The following is a 21,864-nucleotide window of genomic DNA, read 5'->3' on the forward strand; positions in this document are numbered from 1 at the left end:
ATCTAATAACGTTTATTGAACACTAATTTTAATTATAAAATAAAACATCTCATAATAATCACCCTCGTCACTCATCAACGTCATCATCGTCCCTATCTGCATTTCCATCTTCATCTTCTATTTGATAGTCCTCCAAGTCATGCTCTCCTATATCTACATACATACGTAAAATTTCGCATCAAGCCAATAAATTAAGAATACTATTGTTTTGAATAACTAATTCAAATATAATTTTAAACTACTCTTGATCATCATCATCAAAGCTAATTAACATTAAGAAGAAAAAAAAATGCTTGAGCACTTGATTCTCCTATATCACTTGGAAATTCTTCTAGCAACATGCTCTCAACCTCATCAAAGTCAAGCTCTCATTCTCCTTCCTTTTCCACTATCCAAAATTCAGTTTTTTCAAGTGATTCGTAATTAACTGGATCATAGGATCTCTTAGAATTCGCCAACTTAGTAAATTATAAGCACTGGTATAAAGTTGAGGAATAAAATACAAAAATAATTTATTGAAAATTGAAAAACTCACATATTCTTAAATCGCAAATTATAGTGAGCATAGACAACATCATTCAATTTTTGATGTTCAAGCCTATTTATTTTCTTTGTGTGAATGCGCTAAAATACATTCCAACTACGCTCGCATCTGGAAGAGGAAGTAATTTGACCAGGGATCCTATAACCGATTTTTGCAAATTTGGCACATCAAAACCAAATAATCTCCACCAATCATTTGTTACATTTGTCAACATTTGCATATTAACAAATTAAAACAAGTACAAATGCAATACTTGCAAAAGTTTAAAAATAAAAATTTAAAGAAAATATCATCATAAATTAATATTTACCTCGTCTAGTGGTTTAACAACAACAAGAAATCACCTTTGGACGAGAAAAGCCATCCTCAAGCTTTCGAAAAATTCTTAACTCATCTAGTATTTTTAGCCCATCGTCGCTTTCCACCTTATCCAACACATTTAGCACTCCACACATAATCTCAGGCTTATTGCAGTAATAAGATTGATCGTATTGAAAAGTAGGGTTCAAATAATATGCTGCTGCATGGAGATCTTTTGTCAACATAAGATCCCATCTTCTATCTATAATGTCAGTGTAGGGAGTGTAGAATTTTTTCTTCTATTTAAAACTATTCATAACCCCCAAAAGTGCCATGTGCATGCCCTTATATATATAAGCCAATGATGGTTTCTCATCAATATCGCACAACCGCAACAAGCATATCAATGGTGTCATAATCTTCATGATCATCAAACAACTATCCCAAAATTTCTATTAACTACAATTTGTTTTACTTATTTAGATATTACCAGTATCAAATATTTCTTAAACCTAGCGTCAATGACCAAATCCTACAAATCATCCTTATACGCATGTAAGCTTTGTAAAACAATAAAGGTAGTAGCAAAATGGGTTGCAGGACGGATAATTTCTCACCATCTGTCTCTCTTTCTTAGCCTATTCAATGTCACTTTGTGATTGTGGACAAAGACAGTCAGTGACCTTCGAAGCAAGAATAGCTAAACTTTGGACAGTGTCCAGCTCTCCAGCATCTTTCAATGTCAAATTTGCATAGTGAGCTCCACATGGTGACCAAAAACTAAAAGGATATTTATCCGCAAGCTTACGACCCGCAGATTTATTAATAGCTCCATTATCTATTACCATGTGTACACATTACGAGGACCAACCCATTTCACAATTTCGCTAAACAACTTACATAATTCTTGAGCAGTTGAGCAAATATCAGAAGCATCGACAAATTTGACGAATGAAATTCCCTTTGGACAATAAACTAAAAAGTTAATCAATGATCTATTGTTTGTCCATCCATCTGCCGTTATAGTGCAACATGTGTTCTCTCAAGCTTCTCATAGAATCCATGATCAATTTAACATGCATCGTAGCATCACTCAGTAATTTAACACGCAAAGCATGATAAGAAGGATGTTTATAACCAAGACAGATATTATCTATTTTATCAATGGCACCTTGAAAGTAAGGTGAATTGCAAGCATTAAATGAGATACATACATCATAAAACCATAACGCAATGGTCAACTGAGTCTCTTGCCACTTTCCTTATTTTGCACGCATGCTCTAAAAGAAGATTGGGAAGAATGAGTTATCTTAAGGCCTTTCTGAAAAAATGATTCAATCCCATTAGATGCTTTTCTCTTGCCCTTTGATGGCTCCTTTTGTGGAGGAATGTCGTCACCTTCACTTGATGAGTCTTCAAGCACTCTTTTCTTCTCCTTATTTTTTTTTACATTAGAATCCAATAACTTTTTCATTTCGAGCTGGACTTCTGGGTCAACCTTATTGCAAGCAAAAATATTTCATGTAGTTCCGGCAAGATGTTGTTTCCTTCAGTTAATACCTCCACCCCTTATTTTTTTTGTTGCGGAACAAACAAATCAACATATTTTTTCCTTCTGCACTTGTTCCCTCCAAAACATAATTTCATGCCGCTTCCGTTATTTTCGTAATTGAAGTAGCTCAAGAAGCTTATGCTTGTAACGAATTGTATTACTTTCAAACTCAGCCATAGTCTCCTAATAAATTAAGGGGGAAAAAGTTGATTTAAAAATCTTTTCACAGTTGAACACGACATACTCGAAAAATACTTCAATTAATTAGTGAACCTAGATCAAATTATCAATGTCTTTTGCATTACAATCATTTCTGGTACACTAGATATGTATTAGAAAATAACATAGTTTGATATATACAATATTAAATGGTGAAAAAACCACAAGTTTAATCTGAAATTTTAAATTCACATTATAAGACTCAATACTTGCAACAATCTTATATGACTGGTTAAATTCTATGATTTAAACTATAGAATCCGAATTATGATATGAAAAAGTTCTATGATTGGCAAAATAAAACCAAACAAGAAATTCATTTGAAGAATTTAAAGTTAAACCAAATTATCATCAAACGAAATAAAAAAGAACTTAAAAGTTGCACGATTCACCTAAACGAAAGAGGGTAGTGGCAATTGGCGGTTTGCAGTGGTAATTTGTTTGTATATTTATCAATGGTCTGTTCATTGGCTCCCGATTTTCTTTCAGTTGGACCCGGTTTTGGATTTCTCCAGGTTTGAGGGTTTGAGGGTTAGATCGGACCGGTTTTCCAACGGAACTGGTCCAGTTCTTATAACCTTGTCATTACCATTTATACACACACAAACACACACATACACCACATTAAGGTATAGATCAACATTAAAAATCTACCACGTTTAACTTTCACCGAATATAGCAGGCACGGCCCGCCCGGACGGTTTGAAGGCCGTGGGTGAAAAAATAAAAATGTGCCCTTAGTTAAGGAATTTAATTAATTTCCTGTAAACATATACTAAAATAATGAAACGTATAATTTACTTTCATACGTCGTAGGTTCATTACAATAAAATGAGTTTACAGAAAAATGGGTTAAAATTATTTGGGCCTAGTTAAAACCTTCTTAGTGAAAACCCCGTTAGGACAAAACCCCTAAGAAGGAAAAAAGAGTACCCTAATCCAAAAAAAATAGCAAAAATCGAAAAAATAATAGTAATAATAATAATAATAAATAAATAAAACTAGTAAGTTCACACGATACAAAGAAGCAAGCAACGTCAAGTTATCATCTATTTGCTTTGTAGCTTGATCACCGCAATTAAACATCACCTACAAAATAATAAGAAAGAACAAAAACAATCAAAGTATCATTTAAAATGTCTTCTTGTTGCACTTTTAGAAGTAAAATCATCAATTATACTATCATATGAAATATTTTCCAACATATTTTTTTCAATACATAGTATTGTTAAAGCATTAAGCCTTTCTTGAGCCATTGTACTTCTCAAATAAGATTTCAACAACTTTAATTTGGAAAAACTTCTTTCCGCGGATGCATCAGTAACATGAATAGTCAACAATATTTTATAAGCAACCATTACATTTTGAAACATATCCATACTTTTTACAAACTCTAATATCTTAATGCAATTCTATGGTTTATTTATTTCATATGATTCACTTGGTAACATTTTTTGCAACACCTCTAATTCAGAAATTTAATCTCTAGCATTAACATCAGAAACATCACTTTATATTAAAGCATTTTCAAAATTCTCACCATGACACTTCAATTATTTACTATCTAATGAAATAAACTTTTTGCATTGAATAAAAACCCGAAAATAAATTGAAACAATTGCAATTGTTCAAACCTACTCCTCAATTGAGAAAGAGCATTGTCTACTATTACAAAAAAGTAATCCGTTCTAAAATATTCTTCTGCTGATGTATGTTCTCTCTCATTATTAAAAGTCTCATCAAGATGCCTCTTTCTACTAAGTTTTTTTTTTTTTTTTTTAACAAATACAGGCTCAATTTCCATATCAATTGCTATTTTCTTAGCATCCATAATGGCTGAATTTAATTCATTTAATCTATAATTCTCAAAAAAATCAATCATTCCAATTGTTTAACAGCAACATCAAGACACGTATCTTCAGATTGTAATTTCTTACTAACTACATTAATTCGAAGCAAAGCGTCATGCCAAATAACTAAACATAGTATAAATTCAAAATTTCAAAGTTCTCCTAATGCTAATGATTCAACATCTCTACTCAGTTTGGCATCATCACTAATTTCTACCAATTTAAGCAATGCTTCTCTAATTTGGGAAACTTGAGATAAAATTGCTTTAACACTTTCAATATGACTTTCCCAACGTGTAGTTGACAATGATTTTAAAGTTAATCCATCAATATAATCAAGTAAAATATTCCAACATTTTGTGAAATTAGCAAAAACAGTATATATGCATTGACAAGCTCCAAAAAAAACTTTTTGTTTTGATACTAGAGTTTGCCATTTCACAAAGAATCAAATTAAGATAGTGAGAAGCACATGACATATAAAACGCTCTTGGATTAATGTCGAGCAATCTTCTTTGGATACCTATATTTTTTTCTTTTATATTAGAGCCATTATCATATCCTTGCCCCCTAACATTATCAATATCAAGTGAAAGAGATGTTAAAACAGATTTCAATTCATTAAAAAGCCCGAATCCAGAAATATCAACCACATTTCTATATTCTAAGAAGTACTCTTCTACTTTTATTGGAGTATTTGACTCATCTACACATCTTATAATTATTGTCATTTGTTCTTGATGACTTGCATCTGGAGTACAATCAAGGATTACAAAATAATATTTTGCCTCTCGTATTATTTCAACAATTGCATCTTTGACTTTTGAAGTTAGAATTTGTATCAATTCATTCTGTATTTTATGGCTAAGATAATGATAATGAATCTTTTTATCTTGAATTAGTCGAAAATGATGTTGCATTACCGGATCAAACTCCCCAATCATTTCAATTAATCCCAAAAAATTTCCATTTGCATCTTCATTAAGCCTTTCATTTGTGCCACGAAATGCCAAATTATGTATTGCAAGACATTTTATAGCACCAACTATTCTAAGCATAACTTGTTTCCAATGTTGAGTATCTTCCTTAATTAGCTCTTGTATTTCTTTGTCAATTGTTTGATTTTTGCTCAATCGAATTCGCAACTCAACACAAGTTCTTAAGTTAATGAGATGTTCATTACTATTTTCATGTTGTGTAAGTTTCTCGCTAAGATGTTTCCAATCACAAATTCCTTCGCTTCCTAACAAACTTCTACTCGGCATTGTTTTAAATAACTTACAACAAAAACAAAAAACTTTATCTAATTGTTTTGAATATACTAGCCACTTTCTATCATGTTTTTCCCCATTGGATAATACTCGCATATAAAAATTTCAGGAGAAATGCCTACCAAGTTTATCAAGAGGATATTCTACATTTAATTCTCTCTTAGGGCCTTTTTCTACAAGCAAATCTCTAAACTTTAGATCTAAACCATCCCATACCCTTGGGTCATAAATATCCACATCCAAATTTGGTTCGTTAAATGCATTATCACCTTTTCATTTATATTAACTTCGTTCTCAGATTCAATTATATCACCAATTTCTTCATTCACACAATTTTTATTCTCTTTATTCGTCTCGTTAATATTATCTAAATTCTCAGTCACCTAAATTATCATGTCTTTGAAAATCCATTTAGCCATAGATTTTCTTAAATGCACATCTTCCTCATCTTGCTTTTTTCTTTTTTTCCTTTTTTTTAAATCCAGAGTCTTTTTTTTTAGGACTCATATTAAATTTTCAGTGAAAAATTAAACTCAACAACAATACTACTAATCAAAATATAAATAGTTGTCCAGAGGCTTCTTTTCTTCGTTCTGCAATTCACAGGCTTGTTGACATCTATAGACTTGTTTTCTAATTCAAAATTCAAATCCTATAAGTACCTGGAGAAAGAAATATAATTTAATAAATAACCTATTGTGGGTTGAAAAAAATAATATAAAAAAAAAAAACTCTACTGTAAGAACGAAGAAAATCGTTGGAGACCGTCCTTCGACCGGAAATAGGATAACGGGAATTTCTAGAGTTCTTCCGCCCGAAAATATGCAACCGTTTTCTTTAAGGTTTATTGATTCACTTTGGGAAAATGAAATTGAATAAAATTTCTCTTCAATAATATTTTTTGCTTTGGAATTGAACTTGAAAAATACTGATGTAAGAGCAACTCCGATGATATGTATTAAAATGAGACATCTAAACCATTAATTGATGCTTGAAATAATACTTTGGTACTTCGAAAAAACTTATATGTTACAACCACTAGGAAACAAATAAATATTTTATTTTAAAAAATGTATTAAACATAAATTAAAAGATATATTTGGTCCCTATTCCATAGGAATTTGTTAGAAAATTTATTTTTTTTACGTTGAAATTGCAGTTCCTAATTTCTAGGAATATTTGATACTTGGTTTTTTTGGGTGCATTTTTGCACCTCTAGGAGATAAAGTATCAAAAAAAAAAATACCCCTTTGGTGTTTCTGTTGGAGAAGAAATTTTGAGTTTTGGGAATCAAAATGGAAGTTTTATCATTTAATACTCCATTTGATTCCCCCATTGGAGTTGCTCTAAACATCCAATATATCGACATTGTGAAGAAGAAGAAGAATTTGGAGAGGCAAATCTTGGAAATCCAAGATCTGCTTTGAGAAGCTAACTTTGGGGCTTGAATATAAGACTTTACCATTGAGTTGATTGAGAAAGAAAAGGAGAAATAAATTGAGGGCTTGAAGATAGGATTTGTCGTTGAATTGATTGCGTAACATAGGAAGAAAAAAATATTCTTGGAATTGAGATAAAGATACGGCGGATTCATTGAGAAGAAAGGAAAATTAGAAAAAAAAAAAAAAAAGAAAAAAATGAACATATACCTACATATATCAAGAAAAAAAAAATTTGTGCCCCATCCTCTTATGGGCCCTGGGCTTGAGCCAGCTCGCCCTAGGCCAATGCCGCCTCTAATAGTAGAAAATAGGTGTACTATATAATTCAAGGGTCCATTTGGATGAATGGATTTAGAGTGGGGATTTTAAATCCATAGTAAAACAATCCATTTTACTTGTTTGGATTGATGGATTGGGGTGGACTTCAAATTCTCTCAATTGAAGAATTTCAAATCCTTCCTTCAAAATCCATCTCCAAATCAAATCCTTATATTCAAATGTACACCAATATTCTTTTTCCTTTTAACTTCAAATAATAAAACTTAGTCAATTAATTTATTATATTTAACATAGTTATTTTTACTTTATCTTTTACTACAAATGAATATATGTTAAACCTCACTGAAATGATTTACGCGGTACTAAAATTACGAATATCGTTCATTGTATTCTTACCTTTCTCTCTCTACAAACACCAAACCCACCCAAACCCGCCAAATGCCCCAAAATGATCAAAAACCCTCACCAAATCCGAAATTCTCTCAAATTGAAATGTAATTTCTTATCTAATCTAGTTATATGTGTGTAATTTGTGTTTACTTTGTGGTTAAACATGTGAAAACCCCAAAAATTTGCGATTTTTGGGTTGTTTTCATTGTTGGTGTGTACCATTTCCACGCTCATTTTGGGCGTGGAAATCTGGTTTTGACGACCGTTTTTTTTTTTTAATTAAGTTATACTTAAGTAATAAAATAAAAGAAGGCTTAATTCCACTTTGCACCCTTGAAATATACCATTTTGGCACTTTGCACCCTCGAAATAAATTAATAGCACTTTGCACCCTCGAAATACAATAAATCATGCATAATGCACCCCAAATGATTTTTTAAAGCTAAAAAATATAAATTTAATATTTGTAGTGATATTTTTTTAAGTTGCCAAATGTCAAATATTTTTTTTATTCATCAATCATTTTGAAACTATAAAGTTCAAAAATAAAAATACATTCCATCAACATATTTCAAAATTGTATTGTTTTATCAAAATAAAATATTTTACGAAAAAAAATCATTCAGCTATTACGTTATCAAGTTATCTGAAAATTATTTTTTCTTCCAAATATTTTCACCTAATATTTTACAAACAGTGACATAAAAGATCCACAATCGATTAATTTAGTGATAAAGATTTTTTTTTTCTTTTGTAAGATAATGTAGAATCCGGTGTAATTTTTATTTTTTCGCACTTTGTCCGCTCGAAATTAGGTTTGAGGTTCAAGAAAACAATTTTTTTTTTTATTTTGTACCCCAAAAAGAAAAACACCGATGAAAAATAAAATTGCCTTTATTATTCAATTGAGGGTGCATTGTGAATGATTGATTGTGTTTTGAGGGTGCAAAGTGCTATTATTATTTTTCAAGGGTGCAAAGTGCCAAAATGGTATATTTCAAGGGTGCAAAGTGGAATTAAGCCATAAAAGAAAGATATAAGCATTTAATTTGTTGTAGTCTAGCAACAAGATTATAAATCAATTTTTGCCCAACATTCAACAAATGACAATAATTAAATAAGTATTAGAGTATCAAATTTGTTTTAGTCTAGTTGGTTAGGATATTCGGCTTTCGCCCACGTGTCGAAAATTATTATTCTGCGTAATGAGGTACGTTTTTCCAATTTATAGAACAAAGACGAACAAATTTTATCTCATGGGGTTGTGTATCTCAATCCTCATTCAATGTACTAATTTTTCTTTGGGTTGTGTATCTCAATCCACATTCAATGTACTATTTTTTCTTTGTAAATCGCTACAATAAGATGGGTTACAGGACAATTTCCGAAAGAAAAAGGTAAAAGTGTGAATTATTTTAAAACCATATTCGTAAAAATGTTACCACAAATATCACCTCCGTAAACCTCATTAACACGCAACAGCGAAAATCTACAAGACATGTTCAACAAGCTTCAAACAATATTCTATTTTTATAACTGAGTAAGTCATAAAAGAATCAGAAAAGACATCGAACGATTCTCTAATTATAATGAAATAAGAAAGTAGATATTTTTATACAATTCAAAAACTATTTAATACAAAAGGTAGAATAATAATCAATTAAACAAAACAAATAATTAAGCTTCTAAAATCAATATCTGCCGCTATGTCCACCTAACAACATCACGCATCTAACCATTCCTGTAACAGTATGGCCATCTATGAAATGCTCTACCTGGTAAAAAAGTATCAAAAAATTTTGCACAATAAAAAATCTACACAAATATCCATTAACTACACGTACATATAGAAGTATGTTTTATATTGTATAGATTAATGCTACAGGGTCATACGGTATATTTCACCGATGGGTAAAAAATATGTGAGAAAATTCTTTAAAATCAACTAAATCTTTTTGAAATTTTTACTTATTTGTACCTTCTCAAATTATAAATCAAAAATAGAAATAGGGAATTAGAGAATTAGGTCATCTCATCAGAATAAGATTCATTTTCATTCGCAACAGCGTCCAAAGGTGTCCTAAGATTAATGAAAATATTCATCACTTGATATTCCCCCCATTCTTCATACAACAAAAATGTATAATTAGAGGGAAAATATATTAACTCAGTGGTGGCAATTATGTAATTGGTTCGATTCTGCCGCAAAGTGTCCTCACAATATTCAGAAGAGGGAGCTTATTATCCTCATCGCAATATATTTTCCCCAAAATTTTCAATAAAAAATCATGAACAAAACAAAAATAATAAAAATATATGTAGGTAGGTAAAAGAGTAAACGCTCAGTTCAGCGGGTTTATCGACACGCAAGTAATCAAAACCTGCAATCCGGTCTGTTGAGCTTGAATTTTTTGAGTCGTCACTGCGATTTACTCATTAATCCCTTTTTTTTCTTTCGAAATTAAAAATCATAAGAAAGTAAAATAAAAAATGAAGGAAGATTGAAATAAACAATTGAAATATCTATTGAACAAGAAGAGAAGAAGGGTGCTGATACTGAAATATGTTGTGTTTTTGTGCGTTATATAAAGGGTCGATTAGGGTTTGTTTACTCATCCGAGAATGGAGGAGGCTATTATTTACTGGGCCGCCTACTTTGTAATCCAAAGTCCAACTTTTTTTTATGGGTTAATTATAGGTCCTATATTTTCAGAAAATTAGCCAAAACTCCATTCTATTTGTGCCAAATTCTGAATTAAACTGTATCTAAATCAATTATTTTATTGGGGGCAATTTGCTATAGGACCTCTTATAAGAGATTGTATGTGTTAAAATCCATCTAATAAACTCTAATTTCAAGCAGATTTTATTATTTGTAATTTGTCAAAAGTACCCCTATTTTTCTCCCTATTATACTCCAAATCCGAAAATTAGAATTGCAAATCTCTTGATATCGATTTCTTCCCTGTTTCCTCAAAACCAAAATCTCCACAAATTCTGAAGTTTTCCATAGGTTTGGGTGTCTGAGCGTTTGCAATTTACAAGGTCGTTTGCAGTTTGCATTCATTTCGTTTTCCTTCGTTCGATTTGTTGTTTTCCAATTTTGCCTTCGTGTTCTTTGCTATTTAGAAATTGTTTGTTGTTCGGTAACAACTCAGGTTGTAAAAAACGCACCACCGCTACGAACGCCGCGCCACTGCCGCAGGCGCCGTGTCCGCTTATGACTCTGTAAAATGCAAATAGCAAACTAATAATTAAAACTTGCATTATTGAATTAAAACGACAAACTACCTATGAATTCGCCAAATGCTAACAACAATCCGAACAAGTAAAAAAATCAGCATCATCTAATTACAAACAATAAAATGAAAATATGATATGCAATATCTAAATGCAAATAATAAAAATAAAAATACAAAACAAAAATATCATACATATCATAAAAATGCAAAAAACAACAATAAAATTATAAAAATATTTTATCAATGCAAAAATTGCAATTTGCAGTTTGCAACAAAATCTACTGTTATCGGTTGCAATTTGCAGTTTATGTTTAATGCTGCAATTTGATTTTGTTTGTTTCATTCTTTTTGTTTTTTGCAATTTATTGAACCAAAATCAATTAGAAATACAAATATACATTATAAACTCACTACAGATAAATACAAAACGAGAAGAAAAAAAAAACTCACTTTGTGCAAGCAATAGGAGCGATTTATGTTTGTTGTCCGCTTTTAACTCTTTCACCGAAAAATCATCTAATAATGTAAAGCTCCCATTTTTTTTCCTTCCCTACAACATAATCCAAAAGAATTCGAATTCCAAAGGGAAAAAAATCGAATAGATGTAATCGAGAAAGGGTATAGAATAAGAAAGAAGTTGATCGGAAAAAAAAATCGAAAAGGTGTTGATCGAAAAGAAAAAAAAAATCAGAAGAAAAAAGCGAGAGACACGAGATGGTTATGTCTATGAACTAATTGTTTTATTTTATTTATATTATTTTTTTGTGACAAAGGACCTATATCTATATTTATCTAGCAACTAGGATCTCTACCTATATAAGTCCAGAATAAGGGGTGTCTAGCCAATTTTCACATTTTGTTGGTGTAGTTATTTTATTAATAGACTATCATGATAGTATAGTTGATTAAACTATCAAAATCGAATACTATACGTCAAAAATAATGAATCGATTACAAAGAAATTTAGTTGTGTATTATTTGAAGAGTTATTTATATGCATTATTAATTTATATATTAGATGGGCCCTATTATAAATTTAGCCAATTATTAATTTAGCACGTTATTCTTGAATTGGAACAAATAAAATTTATTATTTAAGCGAAATTATTAACTTATCATCGAGGTTTTAATTTAAGGTGATAATCAGGGGATCTAATATGAACGGAAGTGTAGTATTGAAACTATTTTTTAAAGTAGAAATTGCAACATGTTTTTGCAGAATACGTTACATATGTTGAAGTTCCAATTCCATACACCAATTTATCTACATGATTCTCACTTTCATAATGGTTTGATGTATTAAAATATAAAAAAGTGTGTTAAAAGTGGCTTGTCAAAATGTAAACAATCACTGCTGGTATGAGTTGTAAAAAGTGGTGTTTTAAAACACTATTTCCGAGTTATAATTTGAGCTGAAGTGATAAATTTTACCACACCTGCCGGAGATAATGAGAATTCACTATACATTATATGAATGCAGCAGATAAGTCCGCACTAATTAGATTCAAATAACAAATGTTATGAAATGAAATATGTACGAATATTCTGAATTAAAAAAAATATATTTACAATGTTGAAAAGATTATTGACCGACAAGTAAATGTTCGAGGTGTTTCGAATGTCCCTTCAAAGGGAAAATCTATAATACATCATCATCCAATTGAGGATACACGGAAGCATCTTCAAGCGGGAGTGAAGGCGGAGTTCCAGGAGGAATACTAGCTTCACCGTTTTCACCAGCACATATACACAGCGCCTCGGCTTCTCTAAGTGTCGCATCGAGGTCAATCTGACCACTCAGTTCATTAATAAACTTTAGGAGTGTGTCAAAATCCATCTGTTCCCCCATTATCTTATTACGGTATCTCTTGAGAATCGCGACGCAGACATAAAGGTGCAGATGCTCACTCAGATAGTGAGTCCACAAAACTTCCCACAAGAGCAATGTCTTGTCGTATTCGAATTCCCTGCACAAACACGAAGCTTTCGTTACATGGAATAAACTGGTCATGTTTCTTTAATCCACAGTCTAAAGGACGAGAATTTTTTCGAGTAAATGAAAAAAATGTAAAAAGGGCAGCAGTTAAACTTGCCTCTTGAACTGTATCAGAATCCAGCGGAAACAAAAGAAATAGTTCAAACAGTCATTCTGCTTAAAGTAGTCGTGTAATGGGAGGTCTAACAACTCCACCAGCTGCATGACATTAAAAATTAATTATTTGCTATGTTGAATGACACCTGTCAGTTTATTTCATAACATGCTACTTGGAAAAGAATATAAACACTAGGAAACCATGCAACGCAAAGTGTGACTAAGATTCGGATAATACCGTAGCACCAACAGACGTAACAAACATGACCTATTTAGAAAGTTAATTTAGAGAAATTCTTAATATGATGATGGGGATGTAAAAAGAAAGCCAGAAAACCATGTCACTAATGATTTCCCAACGAGCACAAAACCCTAAATCATGACAGAAAATGGAAGGACAAACCCTGATCGATGAACCTACAAAATCTTTCAGATTGTATCTGATCAAATCCAGAGGGAAGTTATGCAAAATTCCTCATGTTAAGCCGATATTCTTGTCTATCAGATCAATTTTGTATCCCTCCACAAATCTGGTTCTATCCCCTTTGCAAAGGTAAATGGGAATTGCTTTGACGACTCAGTAAAGAGGCTCATAACATCAATGCAGATGTATGAGTGTGTGCATAAGTACATGAGAGAGAGAGAGAAAAAAAAAAGAACCTTCGATAATGCAAAAAGTTGAGAGTGCATTCCACTTTGGTCACGATTAAAGTTAGGTCCAAGACGCTCCATAAGTGAAACAAAGCACCAAAAGGATTTGGATTCATCTCTCATCACATACAAGATCGGGGATAGCAGATCACTCATACCCTGAAGTTAAAAACAAAAAAAACAAATAATGTCTCAAAGTAGGTAGAGTAGTGAGATGCAGTATTAATCCGAAAGTAGACCTTGAGAATACCTGACAATATCCAAGATCAAAGTTGTAAAACGAGTACGTCAACAGTATATCACGTAGGAGATAGACATTAGGATTGTCATCCCCATCATAGAATGATAGCGACCTGTCAGTCCTCACCTTGAAATGGAAATGAAGAAGAATGGTGTTATTTAGTAAAACATACTGTCATCTAATATCTTGATAGAACATCCATGTAGGTCAGAAAATGTGGTAATTGAATGTACCACATCTTTGTCGATAAGGCCTTTTCTCTCTCTGAATTTTGTAAATCTTTTCGCCTGCTCTGGTGAGATACTCTGGATATACACAATTCACATTATATCTAGTAATATATGTCCACTCAATCAAATAAGATGAAATCTTCATTTAACATATCAGCCGAATGAACAAGTTGAAGTTTACATGGAAATAAATTTTAGAAAATAATGCAAACACCTTTAATCAAGTGAACATTTTTTCTACCATAAAATCACTAGGGCCAAAGAGGCGACTAAAGAGGCACGGTGAACTTCCTATATAGCAAAGTTCTTAATGATGTATGGTACATTGCCCTAATTACGGCTGCAATAAAACTTTAATCCAAGCTCTAATCACGAGCAATCTGATCGATAGAACTCGACATAACTGAACTAATCAGATACTTGTTCCACACGGGATTATTCTACCATCCAAACCGAGAGAGAGCCTTCGCAACCTCAATTGATATCGTTGGCCTTAGGAAAAAGATGCTTAACCGATACCGCTAAAGCTCCTGCTTTGGGGTTTCATCCTTAACACAGCAGTAGTGTTTAACTTGAAATAACAGCCCACATAAAACATCACGTCAAATTTTAGACATAAAAATACTAGCAGTAAAGATGAACGGAAAAAGACGTCATCTCCACTACCAGAAGCCAACTCAAGGTCTTAAAAGCGTGTGTCTAAACTTATTTTAAAGACCTACCTCATACATCTTACAAAATATTTTTTTCACGCTTATAAAGATGTCAGGTATTATTTAAAAAATAAGTATATAAGTCGTGGAAGTGTTTAGATAAAAAGGATAATTGAGTTTTTTCAAACGTAAGTTTATAAACTCAGGACACCCTCTTATTTCCTAATTCTCAACATGAATAGCAGCTTCAATTTTTGGCAAAAATCTGCAGTAGTATCCTAACAACAATGAACTCAGCCGTCTGTGCCTTTAATGAATACATAGTGGAGAGATGGAATAAGGCATCATGACATAAAAAATGAAAATTTAGAATCAATCGTTACAGACTTTGCTATTTTCTTAATCCAAGAGCATAAAAGAACATTAAATATGGATGTTTTTGTCACTTCCTATAAGATAAAGATTAGATTGTGCATATGAGTCTCAGTTAAATATGCAAGAACCTAGTGGCTAATAAAATGTATCATTAGAGAATATATAACTAAGAAAAGGAAATTGTAACCAAAATACATTAGCAAATTCAGAACAAAATCTTTGAATTTTGTTTTTTTGACATAATCAACTTTTACTAATGATATACCTGCCACTGCTTTTTTATTGTATCATACTCTGTTTTCTTTACCGACATGAGATAGTCTCTCTCTGCATACGTTGAATCATATGCGTGATATCCTAATAAGAATGTCCAAACCTGTAAAAGTAATATGATGAATTCATGTTACCAAGAAAGAATAGAATAAGTAAATTCACAAACTTATATCAAATAGATGGAAGCATGAAACAAGAATCATCTTCCAATGCACAACCTCTTTCCGCAAATTGTGCTCTAGTCCCCCATAGAAGATTCTCTTTATTAACGCTTTTGAATCCATTACTCGTCCTTCTGCATCCAAGAAGGTGGCCCACTGCAAGTAAAATATCATTTCAGATAGCATATAAACTAAGCAGTACAAGCAATTACATTAACTTTTAATACAATTTATTCACGTCAAAAGCATTAGATGCTGGATGTGACAAGTCAGTTAGGGGAAGAAAATGAACACTCAACATATTTTTAATATAGAAATTACATAGGAATCAGACATGCTGCTATTCTATCAGAGCAAAAACAAATTGGCATGGGTTATGACCTTCTCCGGCTGTTATTTTTATTTTGTTTTCTTAAAGAAGTTAAATTGCACTTTTTTTAGAAATTGAAAGTATGTTAATTGTCTCCCATTCTTGTGTACCACAATCTTTAATTTCTTCCCAATATTGCATCTTATGCTTCTTGAAGTTCGTTTAATGCTTAGATAAATGAATAGAATTAGGCAAATTATGTTGCTCTAATAAGAAGAAAACGCCAAGTTGGTCATACCTCATGCTACTGAAACAATAGAAAATTATTACTTCAGGCACTTTTCATTTATAATCATAGATAGAATAAACTATCCACAACACCCACTGCAAAACCAAAGAATCATGTAACCCACTAATTGGCATTTGCCAGTATTAGTTCTTTTTCCTATTAAAACTCTAATACGTAAAAGACCAGTTAATTTTTGGCATGTAGACGGAGAAAAATCTTATGAGTTATTAATGTAGTTCTTATGGAATGATACCTTTACATGAGCATTCACACCAATTAAAGTAGTGTCTCAACTTTTCAAAAATGTCAATAAAAATAACAACTGAAGACTGGAGAGAACAGAGGTAAAGTTTTATATTAAAAAGTATAATATTTTGATCTTCACCAGTCTGGAAAAAGGGCTTACATACCTCTTGCTGCCCTAAGGGCGACTGACGCGGTTTTCCCCATACTAGTGATATTTTATCAAACTGCAAAGGCAAGAAGAAACATATCAATATATTTTAACATTTGAAATAAGAAGACACAAGAAAAGGAAGAGTGTTGATTTCTATTAGAATCATAGATATAATAGCTTGATGTAACGCTCGGAACATTCAATATGATAATATTAGCTTGTTTACTAGATATGATCTGTAAGTTTCTAAAATGCATTTTCATAATTTCACAATAGAAAGGTACTTGACACTCAAATAAAGGGAAGGTGGTAAAATAACAATAGCTTGATACTACTGTGATAAGATACGCAAGTTTCTAAATGCTTTATCATGATTTCACAATTACAAGGTATTTTAAACTTGGATTGAATCATTGTCAAATGAATCAATACAAACAAGTTCAATGAATTTGCTATTGTGGATTTGAAGCCCTTCCTTTAGATCCTTGCATCCCAATATAACCTTACATATACTCCATCCACATGATAAAGATCTGTAGAATATACTTGCTCATGGCAAATAATTCTGCACTATGTTACATTAGCTTATATGCAAAAACAAAACATGGCTCCCATAAAGAAAAGTTAAATATTTAATTTCTCAGTGTTTTCAAACAACAGGGTAAAACCTTGTCTATTTATATATCTTATACTTTTTGATCCACGGACCCAATGAAAGCAATCTTTGCCATAATAATTTCCTAGCCACAAATGCAACCCAAAGGGTTCTTCTCCCAACCATCGTTTCCATATTCAGAAAAAGATTACCTCCACTAAGTTCTTCAATAATTATGCATATACAACTGACTGGATAAAATGTACCAGGATCAAACATATTCTGATAGGACCAGTAATATGACAAATACACTATGTGCGCTACTGATAACTATAACTTGGAGCATCGACCAACTTCAAATGCTTAAGACATCAACCAACATACATCAATTGCCAGCGAGGGACGTATGAGTAAGAGAAAATCAAATCATCACCCTATACTTGGTACAACTGATAAAGTAAATTCATTAGAAGTTCCCTGACTCATAAATGAAGTATGTTGAAACTTGAAACCAGAACATGATCTGATTAAAAGAAACTTAACATGAGCTGATTAAAACAAACTTGCAAAGAGATTTTGAGATACAATCTGAAAGGAGGTATCTCAGGAAAATAATCTTTCTCCACAGACAACATATTAAACTTACCAAGATACATGAAATTTCTTAAGGGAATTTTACAATACTAAATTCCCATCTCATACATAATGGAAAAAACAAATAAAAGAAATGCACAAAAAATTGTCCCCATTATACTTGTCAAGAAACAATTGGAAACCGATAAACAATTGACCACAGTAGATAAAGGTTATGGGAACTAGAAAACGAGGAACTAATGAAGAAAGAATTACCTCAATTGGATCGGATGGTACAGAAACCTCATCATGATATTTTGGAGAATCAATTGATGACTGAATGTGATTGTAAGAAGCTGACGACTGACCGTGCTTCTTCCCTTCATTAGGATTAAAGCCATCAATAAGATGGCTTTCCCGAAAGAGTTGGGAAGTTGTTTCGCGAGCAAATCTCGTTACAAGTGAGAATTTCTCCAATACTTGAATTGAAAGATCACGAGCAGGATCATGATTTTTTTGCCTCTGCCTACTATTTTGATTAAAACTAGCAGAGCTTTTATCTGACTCAAGCCTCTCTATATCAGCACTGGAGGGGGAGTGATCAGCTGTAGAAGAAGAAACATTTGCAACAGGAACAGCCCTAGGAAGCTCCAAGGAAGATAGAGTTCTCTGTAGATAGCATACTTTAGCAGTTATTATGGTAGATCAGCATGTTCATAGGCAAATACGTAAAGAGCTGGACAAGAACGGACCATCATCGCATTAAGCAATTAATATACTTATAAGCCACTAAATCACATACCTGGAGAGGACTTTGAAAGTCATTCACAAGAAATACATTGGCGTCTTCTGCTGACCTGGAAATATTAAATCAGGTAACAGTATAAAGGAGTATACCAACTGAAATAAAATGATCTTACATTCAGCTCGGAGTTAACCCCCACAAACCAAGGGAAATGTTTTTTTTTTTACTTGATAAAGAGGCTTGTAAAGTTAAAATATTATCTGGGTGGAAATAGCATTAACATTTAGACGAAGCATCATAGAGTTAAATCCATTCAAGACCCCATGCCATAAACAGAAAAAAAAAAAAAAAAAAAGCTATATTTAATACTGGCTCACACTGTTTATGGGCATCATTCGCTAATTCATACGAGTTTTGAACCAGGAAATAAAAGAAACAAATCCTTTTCACAATATTGTTATTTCTCAAAAAGACTGGCAAAGAAGTAGAGTACAATATCAAAAAACATTCTACGTTGTTCTTTCCCTCTTTAAGCTGTCCTCCATTTCAACTAATCAAACACGATAAAGCATAATATTAAGAACATATCAAATCCGACATTTAGACTTCGGCTTTTTTAAGATGAAGGCTGACTAACAGAAAAATATAAAAGATAATAAGGAATAAGTGCTCATGATGTATGTCACTACTAGATTGAATTTTGAACTACAGAACGACATTGAATACTTCTTCTAAATCTCAAAGTAGTAAAAGGAAAAACAATTCTCACAACCTCTGCAAGATAGTAATGTAACTCGGACGAATTGCAAAATTAATGCTTCAAGATGGAAAAAGAAGAAATTCTTTCACCTTAAAAAAGAAAAGACGGGGAAAAAAAACATGATACAAGCAACAAAGACATGTAGCGGGCAAGTACATACCTCACAAGAGAAACATGCTGCTTGATAGTGACAAGAAATTCTCGGACTCCACCATTGTAGAAATAGAGTGGAGGAAAGGCCAGTCCTGGAAGTGATACAGTGAGTAAGTTAGGAATTGGAAAATTTTATCCACAATTCTCTCAGTCAGAAATGTTCAGTATCCACACAATTCAACAAGTTTTATCTTCAACTGATGCATAAATACATATACATATATATCATAAACAATAAACCTAAAATAAGACAACACAAATACTATGATGTTAGGATTCATCACACTGAAGTACCATACTACAACTGAGGATATCAGACAAACGAGTACCTGATGACATAACTACGATAATGTATTGCCAACCCAATGTTGGAGTGTGCCTGCGTATTGATCGAATATCCGTAAATGGCACAGCCCTAATAGTATAAAGATTTTTATCTGCACGAAAACAGTGGAAACATTAGCAACAAATTCATGCACGTGACAACAAAAGCATCATATAAGAGAAATTATAGTAATTGAGGCCTACCTTTCTCAGACAACCTAGCATTTGAAGTTTGCCCCTTATATGGAATCCATGTCTGCATTAACAAAACCTCAATTCAGAGTCATAATTTAGAAGAAACTAGTTATACTAAAAGCATGTTCAACTTCTTCCAGAGTAAAATTTAAAACCTAATCTCATGCTTTTGAAGCCAAATGGAATCCTTACACCTTCTACTGGATTAAAAAGACGCAATTAATAAAGATTTTATATAAGGAAGCCAAGTCTAAATCTAACTCATAGATGATTTTGCAAAAAAGAAAAACAAAAAACAAAATAATAGATAAATTATATGACTAGAAACAAACACTTTCCATCAGGAGAAGCCTTTAGTTGTGCTCAAACTTAGCCTTTCAGTAAAACATCACATCATAAATAGTAATGAAACTTATTAGATTTTGACTAAATTTATAAGAAAGTTTCAAACTTACAAATTGAAATATTTATGTCTCTAAAACCAAACATTCGATTTATTCCATAATGGTCCCAAAAGGCATAGCCGAAGTGATACATATTTTTTCAATATGGGAAGAGGCCGGTGGTTAGAATTTTTATGGGTGCAAATGTATCGTAACCGGCCATTTATGAGGTCAAGCTCGATTTAAAAAAAACAAACAAAAAAAAAAAAGAAGAAAAAGAAAAGAGAAACATAAAAATAAAATTCTCATAGGTTGTAGTAACAATCAGTACCATGAAAAGAGCATTCCCTTGCTTAATCAACTTCAACCGACCACTGATTCTCTCAGAAGCGTACTGCGTCGGATGAATGGTCACATTATCCTTCGTATACACAATCTCCGCACCATCCGGCTCATTAGATGTGCTCTGTCTGCGGCTTTCATTCTGACTGATGCTTGCGGAGCCCTAATAATAACATACATTTTGAGCTGAATATAAGGGAATCAAAAAATTCTTGGATCCACAGGCAAATTCAATAAATTCTCAATTAACTAAATAATAATTCAATTGAGCTCTTGAATAAATCGTCAAATCACAGAATACCGAAGCAGGAAGGAATGAATTTAGCAGAAATCAAGTGAATAGCTATTGCATAAATCGTCGAATCACAACATAATGAACAAATAAGGAATGAATTAAGAAAAAAAATCAAGTGAATTTACAGTGCGAGTGAAATAGATCACCTGTTGAATCGACGCCGCATAATCGGCGTCATCCGATAGATCATGAAGTTCCGGTTCGTGCATCGCTACGACTGTGGTTAGAGAGAGAGAGAGAGAGGGATTGTTTCCTTGCAGAGTAAGGAGAAGGAAGATGATTTATTTTTATTTGTTTTCTTTTTAGCCAATTAATAAATGAATGGGACAAATGAAAGAGTGAAATAAGAGAACGGTTAATGACACCTATATTCCCTTAGCATAATTACATTTCTTCTTCATGTTTATAAACAACTCCAACGCTAAACATTACAATTGAATTATTAACTACTCATTTATAATTAAGATAATATTTTAATATCTATTAATAGTTTATCTATTTCAATCATGGTCAATTAAAATAATAATCAATTGGAAGTTTTTTAGTGGTCTTATTTATAATTGTCACGTGTCATTTTGTAATTGGATATTTAGGTGGTTGTTTTTTGATAACTCAATTTTGAGGATGTATTTTTACATACAAAGAGATAGAATATCAAAAACACTTGGCCATTTTAATACTCCCATTACAGTAGAAAATTTTAATTTTGGAATATAAAAATGTTTGGATTTGATAATC

At 32.1% G+C, this 21,864-nt stretch overlaps 1 protein-coding gene, 1 long non-coding RNA gene and 2 other non-coding genes across 4 annotated transcripts; all 4 read right to left on the minus strand.

Annotated features, from left to right (window-relative positions):
• Window positions 1-9,403: 9,403 nt before the first annotated feature.
• On the minus strand, window positions 9,404-10,516 carry LOC148767513 (uncharacterized). The gene is made up of 2 exons (XR_016034077.1): window positions 10,229-10,516; window positions 9,404-9,622 (listed from the first exon to the last, which is right to left on the minus strand). It is a non-coding gene; the product is annotated as an uncharacterized LOC148767513 (long non-coding RNA).
• On the minus strand, window positions 10,011-10,108 carry LOC148767514 (small nucleolar RNA R30/Z108). Its single transcript, XR_016034168.1, has one exon. It is a non-coding gene; the product is annotated as a small nucleolar RNA R30/Z108 (small nucleolar RNA).
• LOC148767515 (small nucleolar RNA Z107/R87) lies at window positions 10,184-10,277 on the minus strand. The gene has a single exon (XR_016034172.1). It is a non-coding gene; the product is annotated as a small nucleolar RNA Z107/R87 (small nucleolar RNA).
• Window positions 10,517-12,610: 2,094 nt separating the features above from the next.
• LOC105949828 (RabGAP/TBC domain-containing protein) lies at window positions 12,611-21,553 on the minus strand. The gene is made up of 15 exons (XM_012973141.2): window positions 21,273-21,553; window positions 20,821-20,994; window positions 20,116-20,167; window positions 19,917-20,024; window positions 19,595-19,679; window positions 18,732-18,786; window positions 18,206-18,598; window positions 16,775-16,834; window positions 15,823-15,921; window positions 15,597-15,707; window positions 14,307-14,378; window positions 14,083-14,199; window positions 13,842-13,991; window positions 13,183-13,283; window positions 12,611-13,056 (listed from the first exon to the last, which is right to left on the minus strand). Exons 1-15 carry the CDS (start codon window positions 21,333-21,335, stop codon window positions 12,729-12,731), a joined length of 1,968 nt encoding a protein of 655 aa, XP_012828595.1. The 5' UTR covers window positions 21,336-21,553; the 3' UTR covers window positions 12,611-12,728.
• Between the last annotated feature and the right edge of the window lie 311 nt (window positions 21,554-21,864).

This window comes from Erythranthe guttata, chromosome 10, assembly GCF_056151865.1.
Source record: "Erythranthe guttata isolate IM_541 chromosome 10, IM_541, whole genome shotgun sequence".
Classification (NCBI taxonomy): domain Eukaryota; kingdom Viridiplantae; phylum Streptophyta; class Magnoliopsida; order Lamiales; family Phrymaceae; genus Erythranthe; species Erythranthe guttata.

What these genes read in the sequence shown, in the direction of transcription:
- LOC105949828 (XM_012973141.2), bottom strand. Translation starts at nt 21,335, where the DNA reads ATGCACGAACCGGAACTTCATGATCTATCGGATGACGCCGATTATGCG. An exon ending in TATCGTAGTTATGTCATCAG is followed by an intron (nt 19,680 to 19,916) that starts GTACTCGTTTGT and finishes TATCACTTCCAG; the next exon opens with GACTGGCCTTTCCTCCACTC. An exon ending in ACTTTCAAAGTCCTCTCCAG is followed by an intron (nt 18,599 to 18,731) that starts GTATGTGATTTA and finishes TGCTATCTACAG; the next exon opens with AGAACTCTATCTTCCTTGGA.